Source organism: Dendropsophus ebraccatus, chromosome 2, assembly GCF_027789765.1.
Source record: "Dendropsophus ebraccatus isolate aDenEbr1 chromosome 2, aDenEbr1.pat, whole genome shotgun sequence".
NCBI lineage: Eukaryota > Metazoa > Chordata > Amphibia > Anura > Hylidae > Dendropsophus > Dendropsophus ebraccatus.
In genome coordinates, this window is record NC_091455.1 from 189,169,776 (window position 1) to 189,189,235 (window position 19,460).

Genomic DNA, 19,460 nt, shown 5'->3' on the forward strand with positions numbered 1-19,460 from the left:
GAGTAGGAAAAACTTTTCATAAAGCAATAGTACAAGGAAATGTAAGAAAGTTGTTTCTTTCTTATTCCTATCAGGCTACTTCCCACTCCAAACGTGTATTCATTGAAAAAAAAAACAGCTTAAGAGTAACAGCTCACTGAGGAATCAGGTTACATGCTGCCCATGTACAATAAGAGAGGAGAATGATGAGGGCATTGAGGGACATGGGATGAGGTGTGATTAAACAGAGACAAAAGCGAACAAAGAGACTGTAAACACTTGCGCCACAAGTTTATTGTGAGTATTATCTCTTATCCAACAGCTTAGGTAGGGTTCACAGTGCACTTCTTTGTATGTTTAGTCTTACGCTATGTTCCCACTACAGGATCATAGCGGGGAAAGGCGGCCATCTTGTAATATTTATGGCCACAAATAACGATTATGATTATTGTTTGCGGCCGTAAATGTTACGAGATGGCCACCTTTCCCTGCTATGAACCCGTAGTGGGAACATAGGGGAAGATTAATCAAACATGCTGTAAAGTGACACTGGGTTGCCCCTAGCAACCAATCAGATTCCACCTTTCATTTTCCAAAGAGTCTGTAAGAAATAAAAGATGGAATCTGATTGGTTGCTAGGGGCAACTGAGCCAGTTTCACTTTACATCATATTTGATAAATCTTCCCCCATAGCGTCTAAAGCAGCTTTAGCTTTGGCTGTCCAGGCATGATGGGAATTGTAGTTCTGAAACAGCTGAAGGGCCTGAGTTTGACACCCCTGGTCTAAAGGGATAAAAACGTATACATTTAATGGATGCTGCTGTATGTTGTACGGCAGCATACATATGTTTTTTTTTTTGTTGTTGTTATTGTTTTTGCTAGATACCAAAAATATGGTTGACTAACTTTTTGTATATAGCATAAACAATTATTGAAACAGAAACATTAAAACATACAAAAAAACCTCAGTGAACCCAGCTTTACACTGTTCAGTATTGCTCTATAATGTCCTTCATGCTGCTGTGTACTATAAAGATACAGAAGAGCCATATCCTCTTCTGTATGTGTGTAGTATATGGCAGGCATCATTCGATATAGAGCCTGCAGAAGAAAAAAACTGGTGAAAATGCCATATAGTAGTTATTTAATGGATGTAAAGAGTGCTGCTGCCCCCCATGTACACACACAGTATCATATACTGAAAAGTTACCTAAACCTACAGGGTCTTAAACTTCATAAGTAACAAAAGTTTGACATCCTGTGAAGGAAAGTTTGATCTGAAGTTTGGAAACGAGCTGCCATCCTGTTACCAACCACTCGCTATAAAACTGACTGACTGCTGTGTCTTCTAATGGGATTACTGACAGGAAATCTGCTGTGTGCAGAAAAACAACATCCCGGCTCAGCTTTCTCTTAATTGTTCTTTCCATTTTTAGTAATTAGTTCTTTTCCAGTTTTATGGCGCCAGAGTTGCAGAACTTTTTATTATGTACTGATTTAAGGGTTATCCAGGATTAGAAAAACACAGCTACTTTCTTGAAAAAACAGCGTCACCCCTGTCCCTAGGTTGTATATGGTTTTGCATTTCAGCTCCATTCAGTTCAATGGAAATGAGTTACAAAACCCACACCCAAACTGAGAACAAGAGTGTTTTTGTTTCTGGAGGAGGGCAGCCATGTTTTTCGATGACTGAACTACCCCCTTTAAAGAGGCATAAAACACCAAATGAGCTATACTTACCCCCATTGACTCCGCTGCTGCTCTTGCTGAGCAATCAAACAGTTCCAGCTCTGTTGCCATTCTGCCATTTTGGATGACGTCCTGCTCCCCAATCACATAACTGGTAAGAGAAGCGGACATCAGCGGAAACTGGCAGCACGGGAACAGAACTGGGACCAGAAGAATGCACAGTAGGAGCAGCGGGGGAGCAGGGGGGAGAACCTATGGCTTGTTTGTTGATTTATGCCACAGGGAGGCAGTATGCATAGTTTACATTTCCCTGGAAAGCCCTTTATTCTTTAACTTTAAAGGGGTATTCCTGGAAAAATGTAATTTTTTTCCTAGGTAGTAGAAAAGTAGGAGATCGCGGGGAGTCCGACCCCTAATCCCCCCCGCGATCTCCGTATCGGACCTCGCTGGTTCTGTTATGAGTAGAGCCCCGGTTTGGCAGGTGACCCGCAGCTCTATTCATTCCCTTTGGAGTGACGGAAAGAGCAGAGTACACCGGAAAAGCGCTGTACTCAGCTCTCTCCGTTGCTCCAAAGGAATGAATAGAGTTGCGGGTCGCGTGCCGTCGAAGGGCTATATTCATAACAGAGTCGGCGGGGTCCGATACGGAGATCGCCGGGTGGTTCAGGGGTCTGACCGCCCGCAATCTCCTACTTTTCCCCTATCCTGTGGAAAAAAGTTAATTTTTCACGGAATACCCCTTTAAATTTTTGAATTTGCCCGGGTAAATATTTTTGTATTTAAATTTGATTCAAGCAGGAGGTGCTCAGCAGCAGCGACCGGCACCAGCTGGTCATTGGCAGCAGTTGGGTAACAGTGGTTTTTTATTTCTTTTCACCATTAAAACATAAAAATATTTATCTGGAAAGCCCCTAAAAGAGGTTCCATGTCAAAATGTATGATGGGTCATGGCCTGACTACTCCTTCACCGATTTCAATGCCAATGCTGTAACTAGGGATATCCAGACATCTTCAGCTGTTTACATACATGAAGCATCTGCCCAGCAACAAGTCCTTAAAGGGATTATCCAGCGTATGAAAAACAAGACCACTTTCCTCCAGACACAGCACCACTCTTGTCTCCAGGTTGGGTGCAAGTCTTGCATCTCAGTTCCATTGAAGTAAATGGAGCTTAATTGCAAAAATGGGAGACAAGAGTCGTGTTGTCTGTGGAAGAAAGTGGCCATGTTTTTCTAAGGCTGGATAACCCCTTTAAGACAAAGAGGAAGAGTAGAGTCTAAGCACTTCTCAAAAACTTTCCACTATTTATTTCCACCATAGTATCAGATTATTTCAAAATCACATTGAGTATTCAAAGTTTTAAAGTTTTCAAACTTAATATTGTAGAGTAATAACCCAGTCTTACATATACTATTCAGATTTCACAATTAAGCCCTATAAAAATCACACATTAATACACCGTCAACATTCTCATCCTCAGCAACTTCGAGGGAAAGCCATTTTCATTTGTTGCAGACTTCGGATGTTTTACGGTTATATAAGCGTAAGACAACGTCCTATATATCCTCATTGACTGGTTTATGTTTCTATATAATATGCATTACAACGTGCTTACACAATTAGATTAGCATTTTTCCGTTTTAATCAAGGTCTTCCATGTTATTTACCTCCACCGAGGCCTGCATGGAAAAAAAATGGCTGCTCCCGGAAGCTTTGGATTTATTGCCCATCAAAAACCAAAAACACTCACACTGCCGGTTATGAACCTAATATATCGTGTGCTTATTTCTCCATTTCATTTATTAAACGGCTTGTCATTGAGCGTACACGCCACTTTAAATTAGGATGTGTGTAAATTTAGAATTTGCACTTTGAATGCTATATAAATATCACATAGCATTACAGATAACCATCAAATCAATGGATAATCAACACGTGAAATGACACGCTATAGACTGCCATTTCATGTCATGGTAATTGGAGGGAGAGAACAAGCTCTTGACTCTCTTTGAGCCTAATTTTTCATTGTGGCCGTGAAGGAGCCCCTGATTGGTACACTCCCAGAAGCACAACATTGCATGATTGCAGAAATAAATCACAAGAATCACGGTGGCGAGGAGACGTCGAAAACACGGCACAAACACAATCAAATGTTGAAAATATGTATGAATCCTTCTTACATAATGCTGCTGTTTTCCAAGACCTCCCATGCCATCTCATTGCTGAGGGACCCGAGATACATGGATGACCTGGAAAACAGTTATTTTGGAAGAAACAGCTAGTGAAATTAATCATTGTAGGCAAGACACATTTAATTCAATATAAAGGCCCTTTCACACACAAATATACCCGACCTTCAGCAATGCTCTATGTACATTTCCCCATAAAATTAATAAGTTACCTAGAATTTTTATTGTTTTTCTTTAAATAAAGTTTTTATGCGGTATAGATATTTTTGAATTTTTTTACAGATGTACACTAGAGATGAGCGAACCGGGTTCGGGTTCGAGTCCATCTGAACCCGAACGATCGGCATTTGATTAGCTGGGGCTGCTGAACTTGGATAAAGCTCTAAGGTTGTCTGGAAAACATGGATACAGCCAATGACTATATCCATGTTTTCCACATAGCCTTAGGGATTTATCCAAGTTCAGCAGCCACCGCTAATCAAATGCCGAAAGTTCGGGTTCAGATGGACTGTTATTTTAAAACAACGGCTATTGTATTGAAATAATGGAAGTTGTTTACCGTTATATGGCGGCCATCCACTCAATTACAACATTATGTGAACAGAACCTTTCTGTGATTTCAATCCACTCCTGGTTTTGGTTGCTATGAGGACCTGACATAAGGACCAAATACAGCCTCAAATATACATAGTGTGAACCCAGCCTGAGATAATCAAATGGTAAGCGTTACTGTAAGTTGGTTCATCTCTACCCATGATCACAAAAACAGAGGCCAATTTTTGAGTTGATGGAGAGGCAGCGCCCATACTGCTGCTCCTTTCATTCTCTATGGGACTTCCAAACGTTGCAGATGAATTCAAGTGTGTTTGGAAGTTAAACAGTCTAAGGAGCTGTAGCCGAGCATATGCGTTACTACGCCATTCACATAGGGGACAATTGACAATTTTGACTGGTGTGGTGGGGGTCTCGGCCGTCAGACCTCCTCCTATAAACTAATTTCCTATAAACATGGAAACCTAAGCATGTGGTTATTCTTAATAAGTAATGCTGATTCTCTAGCTGTAGTCTAGGTTGGCCTACTATCATAGTTCTTTAAGACTCCCACTTAGGCATTACATAGGTATAAATTTTGTAAATATATATTCCCATAAAACACCAAACACACTGTAAAATAGGTGGTCTTATCCTGACAATCTTTTACTATATGTTTTATTAGTACGAATGTACATCATAAAGGGTTATCTCCACTGCGGACCCCTCCGTGAGCTAAAACGGTTAACAAACAGAGAATCAATCAGCGGGTGAGCATCGCTTTTTGTAAGTACAAAACCATTTAAACTATAGGAGCTGTTAGAGGATGAACGGAAACAGATTATTAACCTTCATGGTTGGGTGATTTTACCACTTTTTAATAAAATGAATTCTTATACATGGTGGGCTCTACTTATCGTCAGTGAAGGGTTTCATTACATCTATATACATAATTACCAGAGGTTTGGCATGGAGTCTGGAGCTCACACTACTACCTATGCAATGAAGAGACAGTGCTGGCACAGTTATCTATATATTTTATTATATATAAATATATGGTTTTATTACTGTAAAATATTCTGTATGTAGTCTCTAGCTACAGAGAAGGCGACACAAGGGCTTTACCTGCACTATAGATAAGGCTCTGTTCACACCAACGTTGTGGCCTCCACCAACGTAGTTCGTGAAATGCATTTCATAAAGTGACATCCAACACCTGGGGGGGGGGGATTTATGAAGACTGACATACAAGTACACTGGTCTTATATTAAGCCCCTTTTTTGCGGCAGGATTCACTAAGAGGCATAGGCCTCTCAGCAAATCCGGCCGGCCAGGTGCCCGAATCTGCACCTGGCTCCCACAGGTGTAGATTTGCGTCATGATTTGCGCCTGCGAGCAGGCGTAAATGATGATAAATGAGGCGCGGGAGGAGTCCACGCTTCCTTCCCGCCTAATTAAGGCTATGTTCACACAACATTTAAATGACAGACTTGTTTTGGATGGCCGTCATAGAACGCCAAATGACAGCAGTCCTTTAATACTTATGGCCACAAATAATGATCATAAACATTTTTTGCGGCCGTAATTATCAAAAGACAGCCGTCTTTTTGGCGTTAAATGACGGTGTTCAACAAAAGGCGGTCATTTCAATGTTGTGTGAACATAGCCCGAATGTATTTATTTCAGGGTGTTGGAGTAAAAGATTTATTATCTTTCACACCACATCTTAACACCAAAAATTCTTAAAAAATATGTTTAACATAAAAACTTGATTTAAACAATAGGTCATTGTCTCGTGACACATTCCCTTTAAGCCTAGTGGTGATAATGAAAACTAAATTTTTAGGAGTATTTTATACTATAGATAGGAAAATGGATAGGTAGGAAAAAAAACACCAAAAAGAAAAAATATGTTTAACATAAAAACAATAGATAATTTTCTGATTCCCGTTAAGTTAAGGCTATTAGTTGTTGTTGTTGTATTTTTTATTTTTTTTTTAATAAGAAGGTTTTCAGAGTCCTAAAAAAAGATATGAACACAAAACCTATAAGAACGCAATAAGCCGATGACTGGTCTAACGTCATCCTTACAAATGTACACCTATATAAACATAGCAACACTTATAAGCCTTTAAAGCATCAATGGGCGATGTTCATTATGCAGATTTTATTTGACTAAATCCGCTCTTTTTTTTCATAGTTCCATTACATATAACTTTTTCTCCACAGATGGGAATTGCGAGGTGCAATTAGCAATTTATCTTGCAGAAAACATTTAATTCTTAAGCATATCGGAATAATGCCTTGAGAGGAAAAATAGGGGAGGGGGACCAATTAGCCTGTATTCACATCTGCTTTTGTATTCAGCATAAGCAGTAAAAAATTTTAATACATTTCTTGGAAAAAAATAAAAACCTTTAAATTAATCTGAATCTGGCAGACCTGTGAAATGAGAATGTGCTATCTTTTAGGTATGCAACTTGCGCCGCCGTGATTGATGGATCTGATAATTGATGAAATTCATTTTCAACAGAACTAGGTAGATGCAAGCATCATCATTTTACAAATGTAGAACGATTCAGTAATCTTACAGTAACGTGACTCAAATTTTTAGAAACCATTCTGCTAAATGTATTTTTTTTCTTACGGATTAGATCCTGATACTGAAACGTTCTTTTTTCCGATTCGTTTCCATTTTCTGATTGTATGTATTTTTATGGGGTCGCTGTTTTCAACAGCTTTTAGTGAAATGCTTTATGGCATCTCCAGTCCGTATTCATTGTATGGCACACTTTTGTAAGCATGCTCTGTGACCTGTGCGGAGGTCATATTACAGGAGGAGGGATGGGCTTGTTTTATCCAATCTATCCACTAGTTTTTGCTTTTGCTGTACTTCTGTACAAATCACTTTCAGGCAGCCTCCTCTTATAATCATAGACGGTACAGGAAGTCAGAGCTTAGTTTTAGACCTAGTGCTAAGAATGAAAACTACAAGATTTCAGTATTATTTTATAATATAGTATAATGAAAAAATAGAAAAAAAATTATATATAAAAAAATATGTTTAACACAAAAATCTGATTTAAAGAATAGGTCATCTTCTGATCACACATTCCCTTTAAGACTATGTTCACACTACTTGAAAGACTGGCCGTTCCGTGACCCGGCCGGGTCACGGAACGGCCGGTCTCTGCAAAGATCATCCCGGCCGTTACTGCAGTACCGGCCGGATGATCTTTCTGGCCGCAGTGTTCATCAGCGCGCGCCCGCATCAGAACTCCCCAAAGCACACAATGAACCAAGCGGCCGAAGCCGCTCGCTTCATTGTGTGAACTGACAGGTCTTTCTGCAGCCGCAATTCACTGAATTGCAGCCGCAGAAAACTGACATGTCAGTTCTTTGCAGTGCCACATGGGATCCCGGCTGGAGCGTATACTATGTGTATACGCTCCTGCCGGGATCCCATAGAAGAGTAGGCAACAACGGCCGTACTTTTACGTAGTGTGAACATAGCCTAAAACGACTAGATCTACCTGGCACATCCTGCCAATCCTGCATATGTAAGAAACGTGCTTTGTCTCTACTACCTACTCTATGCTAGAGTCTCTGCTATACTCTATTGATCGCAAGTAGTATATAGCCATATCCATTCATAGTGGAACTAATGCGGATTTGCAGTGTGTCTTCCGCACCTCAACTTAAGAAGTTTACAGTCTACTGCATAAGGATAGGATTTTCAACACTGTTTTAAATTCACATCAAGCTTAGAATGTTGTAGAAGAGCCAGAGATTTCTATCCTACATATAAAGTTGGGTTTATAATGTATACCTCCAAAGTATGGCTGTATGTATGGAAATCCAATGACATATATTGCACGCTCCCAGAGAGTAATCCTGATGATGTGACTGTCCATTACATCATCTCAGCTTGGGAATCATGGGGAAATAAAGTGTCTTACTGGCTGTAAGTGAGTCTTTCTCGCTCTTCCCGGGCTCCTTCCAGTGTGGTGGAAAAGCTGACCGCCACCTGACACATATTTTTAATGTAAAATGTGGGTTGGATGGCTATCTGCAATAATACTGCTCCAATATAGCTGGAGTGGATGAAGGAGTTCCCAGGATATCTTCCTTGAGAAGTTCCAGTGGTAGAGTCCATAACTGGACAGTGATTGAAACTTTTTGAAGTAGTTCCTTCCATTCTCTTGATGTTAGAGACAGAGAGGGGGAAGGGGGGTTAACGGATCACAGTGTGACGGGAAAGGACCCATGATATGAAGGAGGGCAAATCACACAGGCTATACAGTAGATAGGGAGGAGGAAGGAAAGCTTACTTAGGCTACGTACCAATGTAGAGAGTGGAGATGAGCCCAATCGGGAATGCTGACTTCCGTATAAACCCAAGTGTGCAGCACCTGATTTTTGGTGGCTGGAGCCCTAAGATTGCCTGGAAAACATGGATACAGTTATAGGCCATAGGCAGTATCCATCGTTTCCAGGACTCCCTAGGGCTGCACTGAACTTCTGCTGCCACCAGTAACCAAATGCCGCATGGCTGGGTTCGGGCAGCATGCTCGAGTTGCACTCATCTCTAGTAGAGAGATATATCAGCACCAAAGGCAAACTCTACTGGGATGAAGGAGAAACACTTTGACCCTGATTTACTAAGAATTTTTAGTTTTCAGGAACCCTCAGAGTTTTAGTTTCCCAAACCGACATATTTACTAATGTCTCCTCTTGTTCTTAGTAAATGTAGCAGGTTGTTCACATGACAAAACTAAAACCTAATCATCCTGCCACACTAGAGGTGTTTGATTTTTAGAAGGCAAAACCTGTAAAAAAGAAAAAAAAGAAAAAAAGTTGGTTATGGCAGGTTTTAAAGGGAAAATGTTTTAGGCTATGTTCACACTACGTACGATTCCGGCCGTAGTGCGAACCGCGAATATACGCCCGTAGTTTTGAGGTTGATGCGTTCGCTTGAAAGTATACGATATACGCCCGCACAGTGCACACTACGTATGAACTTACGGCCGGATCGTATACGGCGCCGTGAAAAATGAACACCATTGTTTGAGGACGGAAATGTTCCAACTCACGGCCGTGGATTTCCATGCGGTCCCGTACGAAGTACTTATTTCAGCCAAATTTAACTTGATTTTTCGATCCAAACGGTTCTGTGAGTTTTATTGGGCTGGGCGAAGATTTCCAAGTAAATGACCTGTTTCAGATCGCTTTGAATCAAGCTAGGGAAGCATAACTGTACTACGGGCGTATGTTCGCGGTTCGCACGCATCCGGCCGCATGTCGATTTTCCCCACGCCCGTAGTTTCAGCCGCACATGTACGGCGGCGTACGGAATGTGGCCGGAATCGTACGTAGTGTGAACATAGCCTTAAAGCGCAAAATGACAGGTGTGTCAGTTATTAACGATTTTTGTAGCAAACGACGTTAGTAGATATGGTGAAACAAGAAACCGACAGTGGAAAAACTAGCAAAAAACTTCTTTTTTGATAACAGAAACAAGTTGGTGAACCGGGGCCTTTAACTTCAGTATCTGTCATCCCTATTTAGGCTGTAGAAGGAAAAATCAATACAAGAATGAACCTGTGGGAGAAGCTCTGCTAACAGCAGAGCGACCAGACACAGCCAGGACAACTGTACTGTCTTCTATGTCAGAAGCAGCAGGAGAACCAGCTATATGAAGGAGTTACACAGCCTCTACAGCAATATAATGGTAGAAAACGTAAAAAAAAAAAAGACCATTTCAAAAAGTTTTTAACTTTGCAAACTTAACAAAATAAATAAAATAAATCAATATAAAAGTGTCTATACAATCACATCACAGTTTTTTAAAATACTGCAGTATTGCACCTTGTTTCTTTTTTAGAAACTAGACTCACTTACAAACATAGGGGCATTTGGACTATTGGAAAGAATAAAATAAAAGACAAAATAGGCCAATAACTATTGCAGAGGCAGACTGCAACAGGGAAACACACAATAACTTTGTATCTGAACACCGCTATTTAAATCGCTGCCTTGCAAAAACATTATCAGCCATCAGCACTTTAATTATTGTTCATCAGGATCAACATTCGTGACATCTCTTAAATTGAGTCCATCAACGCTGCCTTCAAATCTATTACTGACAAGGTAGATTGGCTGCTTCCTCCTATCTCCGGCGGCAGCTAATAACGCCATTTTCCTAATACTATCGTCACACAAACTCTTTTTTCATTATCGACAAGGGCAGTTTGCATCTTTTCTTCTCAGGAAATCACAGAAAAGGCTAATGTGGAGAAGCATCAGTTCATAGACTTCTGAAATACTTCTATATGATGCGAAATTAACGCTTCTGTCTCCATTTAAATTTCATTTGTTTATTAATTTATTCATCAAGTTCATTTCAATTCAGCTTTGGAACAATAAAACATGATGTCCTTGAAACTATTCAGAATTTTGATCAATGCTGGATCAAGGAATATTGTGGGGGGTATTGCCATATCAACTTGTTATCCCCTATCCTAGCCGATAAGTGAGGGTCCAACCACAGGGACTGATCCTGGAAATAGGGACAACTTCCCAGGATCCGCTGACAACTTTGTCCCTGTTGAGACTAAAGTTGAGCCTAAAATGCCAAATCTGCGGGAACATAATAAAGAATGTATACTTACCTGTCCCCGTGTCCCTGCAGTACTGCATAACAGTTCCTGCTCCTGCCACATCAAGAGGCAGGCTCAGGGATGCCTACTCAGCCAGTCAGACACGGAACACCACTGACTGGCTGAGCAGGTACTTTTCCTTGAGTCGTGATGTACCAGAAAGCCAGGAGAAACTGGAGCTCGTAAGCAGTCAGGGAGCTGGTAACATGGTGCTGCAGGGGGCACAGGGATGGGTAAGTATACATTGTTTATTATGTTCCCGCACCCCCAGCCTTTGGGAGATTTTTCTTTTTCTCCTTTAAGCTTGTGGAGAGGGAAGCTCATGCAAGGCCCTTCTGTTATAGGCAATAGGGCACATTCTCTTTAATGTTCCCCACTAATGATGAAACATATACCATATGTATTGTATAACAGAATGGAGCGCAATAGAGAAAGAGACACTGATAGGTGAAAAATGTATGTCGGAAATGATTGACTGGGATCAGCATTCATAATCTATATGAAAGCCAAAGACAGCCAAGCACTGTACTGTGCATACTTTATTTAGTTAGGAGCTTTGGGAATCCCAGTCTTGAGATCGTGAGGATTCCGGAGGTCCTATCTCATGGTAGCACAAACAGAAAAGCTGAACAGAATGATGTATCACTTACATTGTTCTGTGTAGCTGATGCAAAGATATCCCTCTGAATAACATGGACAATAAGTAGTCCTCTCCATTATGTGCATGAGCCAAGTAGTTCGGGATATTTATGAGCACCAGCACACTCTTCCCACCAGCTGCTTATTGGCAGTTATCTATCCATGCTGTGTATAGGCAGTCAACTGTCAATCAGCAGCTGGAAGGCGGGGGGAGGGGTGTGGCAAGAATCCTATTCTCCTGCATATTAGGAGAACGGCTGAACAAAATGATGTAAGTGATACACCGATCTGTTCAGCATTTATATCACTAGTTTATGCTGCCCTCATAAGAGAGCATGGACCTAGTGACAGATTCCCTTTAACCAACTTTATAAAGGAAAATCATTGATATAATTTTATACTCATTCAATCTTCTAAACTACAGCTTTATTCATACTATAACAATTAAATGTTTTTGATCTGGGCCTGAAGCAACAAGAGATAAAAGACCATGGATTTGTTTAGTTTCAAGTGTGACTGGGTGGGAAAAAAACATGACAATAACCATGGAGCATATGAAAGGAATCCAAAGAAAAGAACGTCAAGTTCTGGTTTATAGGCAGAGAGGTCAGCGATGATGTCACATATAAACAACAACTCAGCACGGTCAACCGGCTGGACAGAAAGGCATAGCTGCTAGGACGAATGATGTCATCTATGTCTGTAGGAATAATTTACTAAGAGACTGTTGGTCTACAGCATAGGTGTCAAACTTGCATACTCCAGCTGTTGCAAAACTACATTTCCCATCATGCCTGGACAGCTAAACCTACATCTTTGGCTGTCCAGGCATGATGGGAATTGCAGTTTTGCAACAAACCACTGGAAGGCCATGAGGTTGATACCCTTGTCTACAGCAAGTGTTTTTGATTATTGGACTTTTTAACTATTTATTTGAGATTTGTTTTGTTTTTTAGACTGGTACATCCAAGCCTCTCTAGAGTGGAGTGGGATTCTACATGTCCTGTACTACTCTTTATCTGTGCCAGGATGAGCTGCTCCTTTGGGCACCAGATATTTCTGGAACCCTGTGTGATCTGTACAGGACGCTGAAAATGCTTTGGCCCTCAACAAGTAATTTACAGTTTCCAGTAGCTCTTTCCATTGTATATAAGGACTTGTTTTATCCATATTAGTTATCTGCTTATTTTTCTTTAAAGTGAATCTGTCCCCTCAAACACCCAATCCAAGTGTACTGTCAAATAGCTGCTTTTAATTCAAGATCTGTCCTGGGGTCCATTTGGCAGGTGATGGAGTTATTGTAATAGAAATTAACTCTAAAACTAGCAGCACCAAGTCAAACTGCCCTAGTGCCCTAGGTCTGCAACGCCTCTCTTTTCCTCCTCTTCACCCTTTTCGTCATTAGAAACACCCTGTCCTGTCAGTTCTGCGGCTTGCTACAGTGCATGTGTAGGAGTTTGAATACTCTGAAGAGGAGAAATCCCCCCCCCCCCCCAAGGGTGTTAATAATGTCGAGGAGGGCAGGGAGGAGGAATGGAGAGGCGGTGCAGGCCTAGGGCATGGGTACTCTAGGCCATAAAAGTTTGACATGGCGCTACTAGTTTAAAAGTTGTTTTTTAGGACAATAACTGCATCACCTGCCAAATGCACCCCAGATCTTGGATTAAAATCAGCTATCCGACCTCATTCTGGAGTGATATTTTGGGGCTTCAGTACTAATTAGCAGTTTTTCATACAGTTTTTTTTTCCAACATACAATGGTCGCGCTGGAACTGAATAATCTCACAAAGGTAAAAAAAATTTTTTGTAAAACTCGGGTTACATAATAAGTTTACATTTCCATTGCTGCTAGAGCACTGAATATCCAACCTCCAAAATGTTGCACCCTAATGCAAAAAGTTGTTGAAGAGTTTTACTGGAAAAAAAAACATTCTAATCATGTGACTAGATACCTCAACCGGGGGTGGCAATAAAACCCAACCAATAAACGACTAGTTTTAGTGCACAGAAAAGCACAGTCGGACTGCTGTACACTTTTGGCGGTCTGGCCCTACATCTGCAATGACTAAAATGTTCATACAAGACACAGGTGATGGGATGCGTCATACCAAACCACTTAGCTATTTCAAACACTTTTTTCCATCCTAGTTTAGATTGTTACTTCTGAACGGATGAACAAGATGATGAACATTTAGCTCAAATTGAGTCTACATTTTTTTCTCCTCAATTTTGCACCAGTCTTAAAGGCCAATTACAGACATAATGCCAGCTACTCTAGGAGAAGGCATCTACGTAAATAGCTCAAACGTCATGTTCTTCAAATTCAATTCGGAATTTAAATTTCTTCACAGGGAAAGCGGGAAGGTTAAGAATTCACTTGCTACTGTGCATGAAAAGGTAAAGGAAAAAAAAAGCGAATAAATTTTCCTTTTTTTTGGTTCGACTAAAAAATTGCCGCCATTACTTTGTTTTTAGCTGACTTAAAGTGACAAGGAAATTGATTCAAGCAGATTGTCACACAATTATTTGTCTATAAAATGAATTTCTTCTCTGAGGAATGCGCTTTATGGCTCCGAACAGCGCCTGCTGTCCTTCTGGAAAGACATTTTATTTCATATGAGAGTTGTTTTGGTGGCACATGTTAGTTGTACCTGCTCTTCATACAGATGAAGCAATGACTTCCTAGGCTGTGTATACCAGGGGGCTCCAGTCTGCCACTGTCCAGATGATTGGTGCCACATAAATGCCAGCAAAATCCAACATTATCTAATACCAGATATAATGTCATTGGGTGTTAAGTTCTTCAATCAGGGATTTACCAAGGAAGAGAATAATGGTACTTTTACATGGAGCGATAATTCGCCCGATTAACGATTCCGAATGAACAATGTGTTTTTCATAACTATCAGCGTTTAGATGGAAGGATATGTCGTACGAAAAAATCATTTTGCGATCGCTTAAGCCTATCTCACACATAGCTTAAATCGGTGAAAGACTGTTTACACGTAACGATCTGCGGATTTTTTGCGAACGACCAACGACGATTTGAGAACTTGTTGAAAGATCAAAATGAACGATTTCTCGCTCGTCGCTTGATTGTTCGCTGTGTTTACACGGAACGATTGTCGCTCAAATGCGATCGTTATCGTGCAAATTCGAACGATGATCGTTCCGTGTAAAACCACCATAAGAGTCAGGAAGAATGGTGCCAACAATCCACTCTGACTTAGGGTGCCTTTACACAGAGAGATTAATCTGACAGATTTTTGTGGCCAAAGCCAGAAAAAGACTGTAAACCGAGAAGAGGTCATAAAGGAAAGACTTCTCCTCTTTTCAAATCCATTCCTGGCTTTGGCTTCCAAAATCTGTCAGATAAATCTCTGTGCAAACGCACCATTAGGGTGCATTAACAGAGAGATTTATCTGACAGATTTTTGAAGCCAAAGCCAGTAATGGATTAGAAAAAAGGAAGAATCTCAGTCTTTCCTTTATGACCTGTTCCCTGTTTATAGTCTGTTCCTGGCTTTGGTTTCAAAAATCTGTCAGATAAATCTCTATGTGTAACCGCACCCCTGAGGCCCTATTACAGGGAGAAATAATTAGTCAATTTGGCTGAATATCATTCCGTGTAATAGAGACAAGCAGCTGATAAAATGATCATCAGCTGATCGTTTCTTTAGGTCCAGACCTAAAATCATTGGGCGTTAGGCACGGATCACTATTACACGTAGCTGGCCAATAGCTGGTGACTGTGTAAAAAAAAATAAAAAGAAACTCCTACATACCTTTACGTGCTCCATGACGTCCTGTTAGCTCAACCCCGTTCCTGGCACTGTCTGAAGTGACAGGCCATTAAGCCAATCCCCACGACAGCACCGCCGCACTATCCAGGTGATTGGCTGAGCGGCCTGTGACTTCAGACAGAGACAGGAGCAGGCCGAAGCTAACAGAACATCAGGTATGTAGGAGTTTATTTTTTTACAAGGGCTGCACAGACATCACTAATGATGTCCGTGCAGCCCTTGCTGCCCAATTATCAGGCAGTGTATGGGCTTAGTAACCAAGTTCCGATCTAGGAGTTCAATGCTCGCTTACAGAAAGTCATCGGGCCGTGTAATCGCAGATTCTATTAGATTTGACGTTATTGAAAAAAATTATTTTTAAATTAACTGGTGTCAGAAAATTATACATTAGAGATGAACAAACCTTGAGCGCAATCAAGTTCGCATCTCTAATAATCTTATTAAGTTATTCCCTATCTACAAGAACCTGAAAATGGGGACCCGAGTCTGTTGGCTGATTCCACAGCTCCTATAGAGAATGTATGGAGCAGCAATGTACGTGTGCATGCAACTGCTCCATCCTCGTTCCCGTTCCCGAGATTGTGGTGTGTCCCAGCACTTAGCCACCCTCAGATCAGATAGTTATTCACTATCCTGTAAATAGGGGATAACTTTACAAGATGGGAAAACCCCTCTGAACTATTGTTGGTGTTTGGTGGTACTTTTAATGCAATAAGAGCATATCTAAGCCCATAGTAACCAATCACAGCTCGGCTTCCATTTTGTATTCTGCTCTTGAAAAATAAAAGCCGAGCTGTGACTGGTTGCTAGTCAACAAAGGCAATTTTAGTAAATTAGTAAAAAAAAAAAAAAAAAACAACAACATTAAAGTCAACTATATATGGTATCCAGTATACACGGTATACGTGATAAATGACCACGGGCAAAAAAAAAAAAAGGCAATCCACCCTATGTAACTTAGACAGCAGGAAATCAATAGATCTACTAATCTTCTAGAATGGCTGTTTTCCCATTGGTGACTACTAATACACGTTGGCCGGGAATACACAATGTTTCCCTTAAACGTGTCTTTCATTGAGAAAAAGGGATTACTTTTCCCTCCTCGGAGTGCTATACTGCACTGCAGATCTGTGGTAAAGTCAGATCCTGAGACGCGGGTTACCATGGAGACGGCTGATTTACTGTGACCGGCCTTCTTTCCCTTCCTTATTCTCAAGCTTATCGGGATATAAAGTCGTCTCGATGCTGTGATTTAGTTGTCATCCTGCTATGGCTTCCCGGCTACCTTTTCCCCCTAAATAAAAGCATATAGCAATTTCATGTGTCAGACGACAAATCTGCCAATCGCAGACAGGTAATGTGATTTTTCAGTGTTTGACTGGTTACCCGTCACCGGGAATTACCATTTTATCATCAGAAATTACCTACATAATCCTTAATAGCCAACAGTTAAGCACAATTTATCAAAGGGCAGGGGGCATCGCTGCAGTACCTCGCCTTCTGTGGGCAAGTCCTAAAGTGAATTTCCTATGCTGAGGAGTCAGAGCTCTATATCGGAAGAGGAAAACTTTACCGACAAAGAAAATAGCTGTCATAACTAATTTTGTAAAACTTCTGATTGCTGGGGGTAAGTGCTGGGAATAAAGGTCAGCCGGGTGTGATGCCCCTCCGGATGTGGGTGTGATGTTCCTCAAGATGTGATTGGCTTGGCCTGACGGTCATCGGTAAGTAGTGTCGAATGGATCTGAGGAAACTGTCCGGGTTCAGAAACCTCTCCAAACCTAAAGACCTAAAGCATTTGATTCCCGTCATCTGGAAAAGTTAGTTACCGCCCAAAGGAGTCCTAGAAAACATGGATACGGCCTATGGTTGTATCCCGGTTTTCCTGGCATCCCTAGGGTGGCATTCAAGTTCTCGAGGCATTCGTGTTTACAGAAGTTGCTAAACCTGGACTGTTTCCTCAAGTCCGCTCAACACTACTCATGAGCCCAAATTTACTGAACAGAAAGCTGAAACTTTTTGTAGATTTTTTGTAATTTTTGGCTTGTCCAGGTTTATCGAGTGGTTATGTCAGTTTTTTCCCAATTTTGCTCAAACAAACCACCTCGGCAGCCCAACATAGAGTGTTTCCTTTGTTTTTCAGACGTGCCGACATCTACTAAGCGTTTTCCAACAGTTTTTAGTGCATCCAATTTAAAGTGGTCAGCTAAGTGACTGACACTGTTTGGTGGAAATAGGTGCACAGGGTCAAATGTAAAAAAAGCAGCAAAACACACTAAGGGCTACAGATTTTGAAAGGGAGAGACGATTAGGGTTGAACAGCGGTCAATGGACACATTTCTGCCCCACCGTTTCAGCATCTAGACCTCCACCAATGAAATCACTTCAGTCTGATATCTATTCAGAATCAGGAGGGTATTAAAATTTTTTTTCTCTTTTTAGATTTTTTTTGCATTTTACGTTTCTAACTAGAGTTTAGCGAACCTCGCGCATGCTTGGGTTCGTCTGAACCAGAGGGTGAAGCATTTGATGACTGGAGGCTGAAGAAGTTAGAGGCAGCTCTAGGAAGTCCTGTAAAACACGGATATAGCCTATGGCCACGTTCACATGGTGTATGAGACTGGCCGTTCTGTGACCTGGACGGGTCACAGAACGGCAGGTGTCAGAGAAGATCATCCCGGCCGGTACTGCAGTACTGGCCGGATGATCTTTATTTATGTTGAATTGGAATGCGGGCGCACCCAACTCACAGCTGCACACAATGGAGCATGCAGCCAGAGCCTCACACTCCATTTTGTGAACTGACATGTTTGTGCAGCCGCTGTTCAATGAATAGCGGTCGCAGAAAACTGACATGACAGTTTTTCGTGCAGCTGGATGTAATCCCGCCTGAAGCGTATACTATGTGGCCGGGATTCTATTCATTCAAATAAAACGTATGTTTTGTATACATCAGCGTGATCCGTGATTTATATAAAACATACGTTGTATGAACACAGCCTATGGCTGTATCTATGTTTAACAGGTAGCCTTCAGGGTGCATCCAACTTCTTCAGCCACCAGTAATAAAATGCCTCACACTCGGCTTTGGGTGAACACGATCGTGCGCGAAGCTCGCTCATCTCTATTCCTAACCTTACTCTGGATCAACATAGGGGGATTAAAGTTCTTAAAGCAAATCTATCATTAGACATGAGCAAAGAAGATCTAACCACAGTGCCTCCACGCCGAACCCAATGGTGCCCTTCTTTTCTAGTGCACCAGACTTGCTCTTCTTTGCTCATGGCCGCTTTCTTCCACAAACAGCACCACACTTGCTCTCAGTGTGGATGTGGGTTTTTCAGCTCAGTTCCATTGAAGTAAATGAAGCTGAATTGTAATCCCACACACAACCTGAGGACAGCAACTATGTTCTTTTAATCCTTGACAACTCCTTTACGCAAAACAAATGGCACAAGGTCTTCACCCAAATGCTAAATTTCATTGTACAATGTTTAGGCATCATAGCGTTGTTTACTGAGGATGATGATGATCCTGAAGTCTGCTGTTTATATCTCTCCGGAAACATCATTATAACACAATGATTTTGCTTCACAAAATAATAAAACTAAATTCCACAACTGCGTGGAGTGCACTAATGCTGATAAATGACTATATCATCTTCTACTGAAAAATCCATTAGACAAATCCTGCTAACAGGCCGAACGCTTGTGTATGGAACACAAGGAAACACAGACTGCAAAGGTCAGGATGAAAATCAATACCAGCAAAGACTAGAAAGTCCAAGACATGGTAATATCACAAGAACTTGCTCTCCAGAAGGCAAGAGATTCCGCACGTTATTCCATCAGTTACATGATCGGGTACACTTAAAGGATATGTCTACTGATGAGAACCATTTTGCAGCCAAGATCCATACATTACTTAAAGGTGTTATATGGAGAAACTTCTCTCCGTTTGAAACTGCTCAG

The 19,460-nt window shown here is 41.2% G+C and overlaps 1 protein-coding gene across 5 annotated transcripts in view; it reads right to left on the minus strand.

The window, feature by feature from the left end:
• The window catches only part of DIP2C (disco interacting protein 2 homolog C), a 344,281-nt gene that overhangs the window by 192,263 nt on the left and 132,558 nt on the right, over positions 1-19,460 (minus strand). For 2 of the 5 annotated variants that reach the window (XM_069958920.1, XM_069958916.1), the window contains exon 2: positions 3,849-3,917. The exons of the other annotated variants lie outside the window; for them this stretch is intronic. In XM_069958920.1, coding sequence (XP_069815021.1) covers positions 3,849-3,917 — 69 coding nt within the window. The remainder of the gene's footprint in view (positions 1-3,848; positions 3,918-19,460) is intronic. 5 annotated transcript variants of the gene reach the window in all.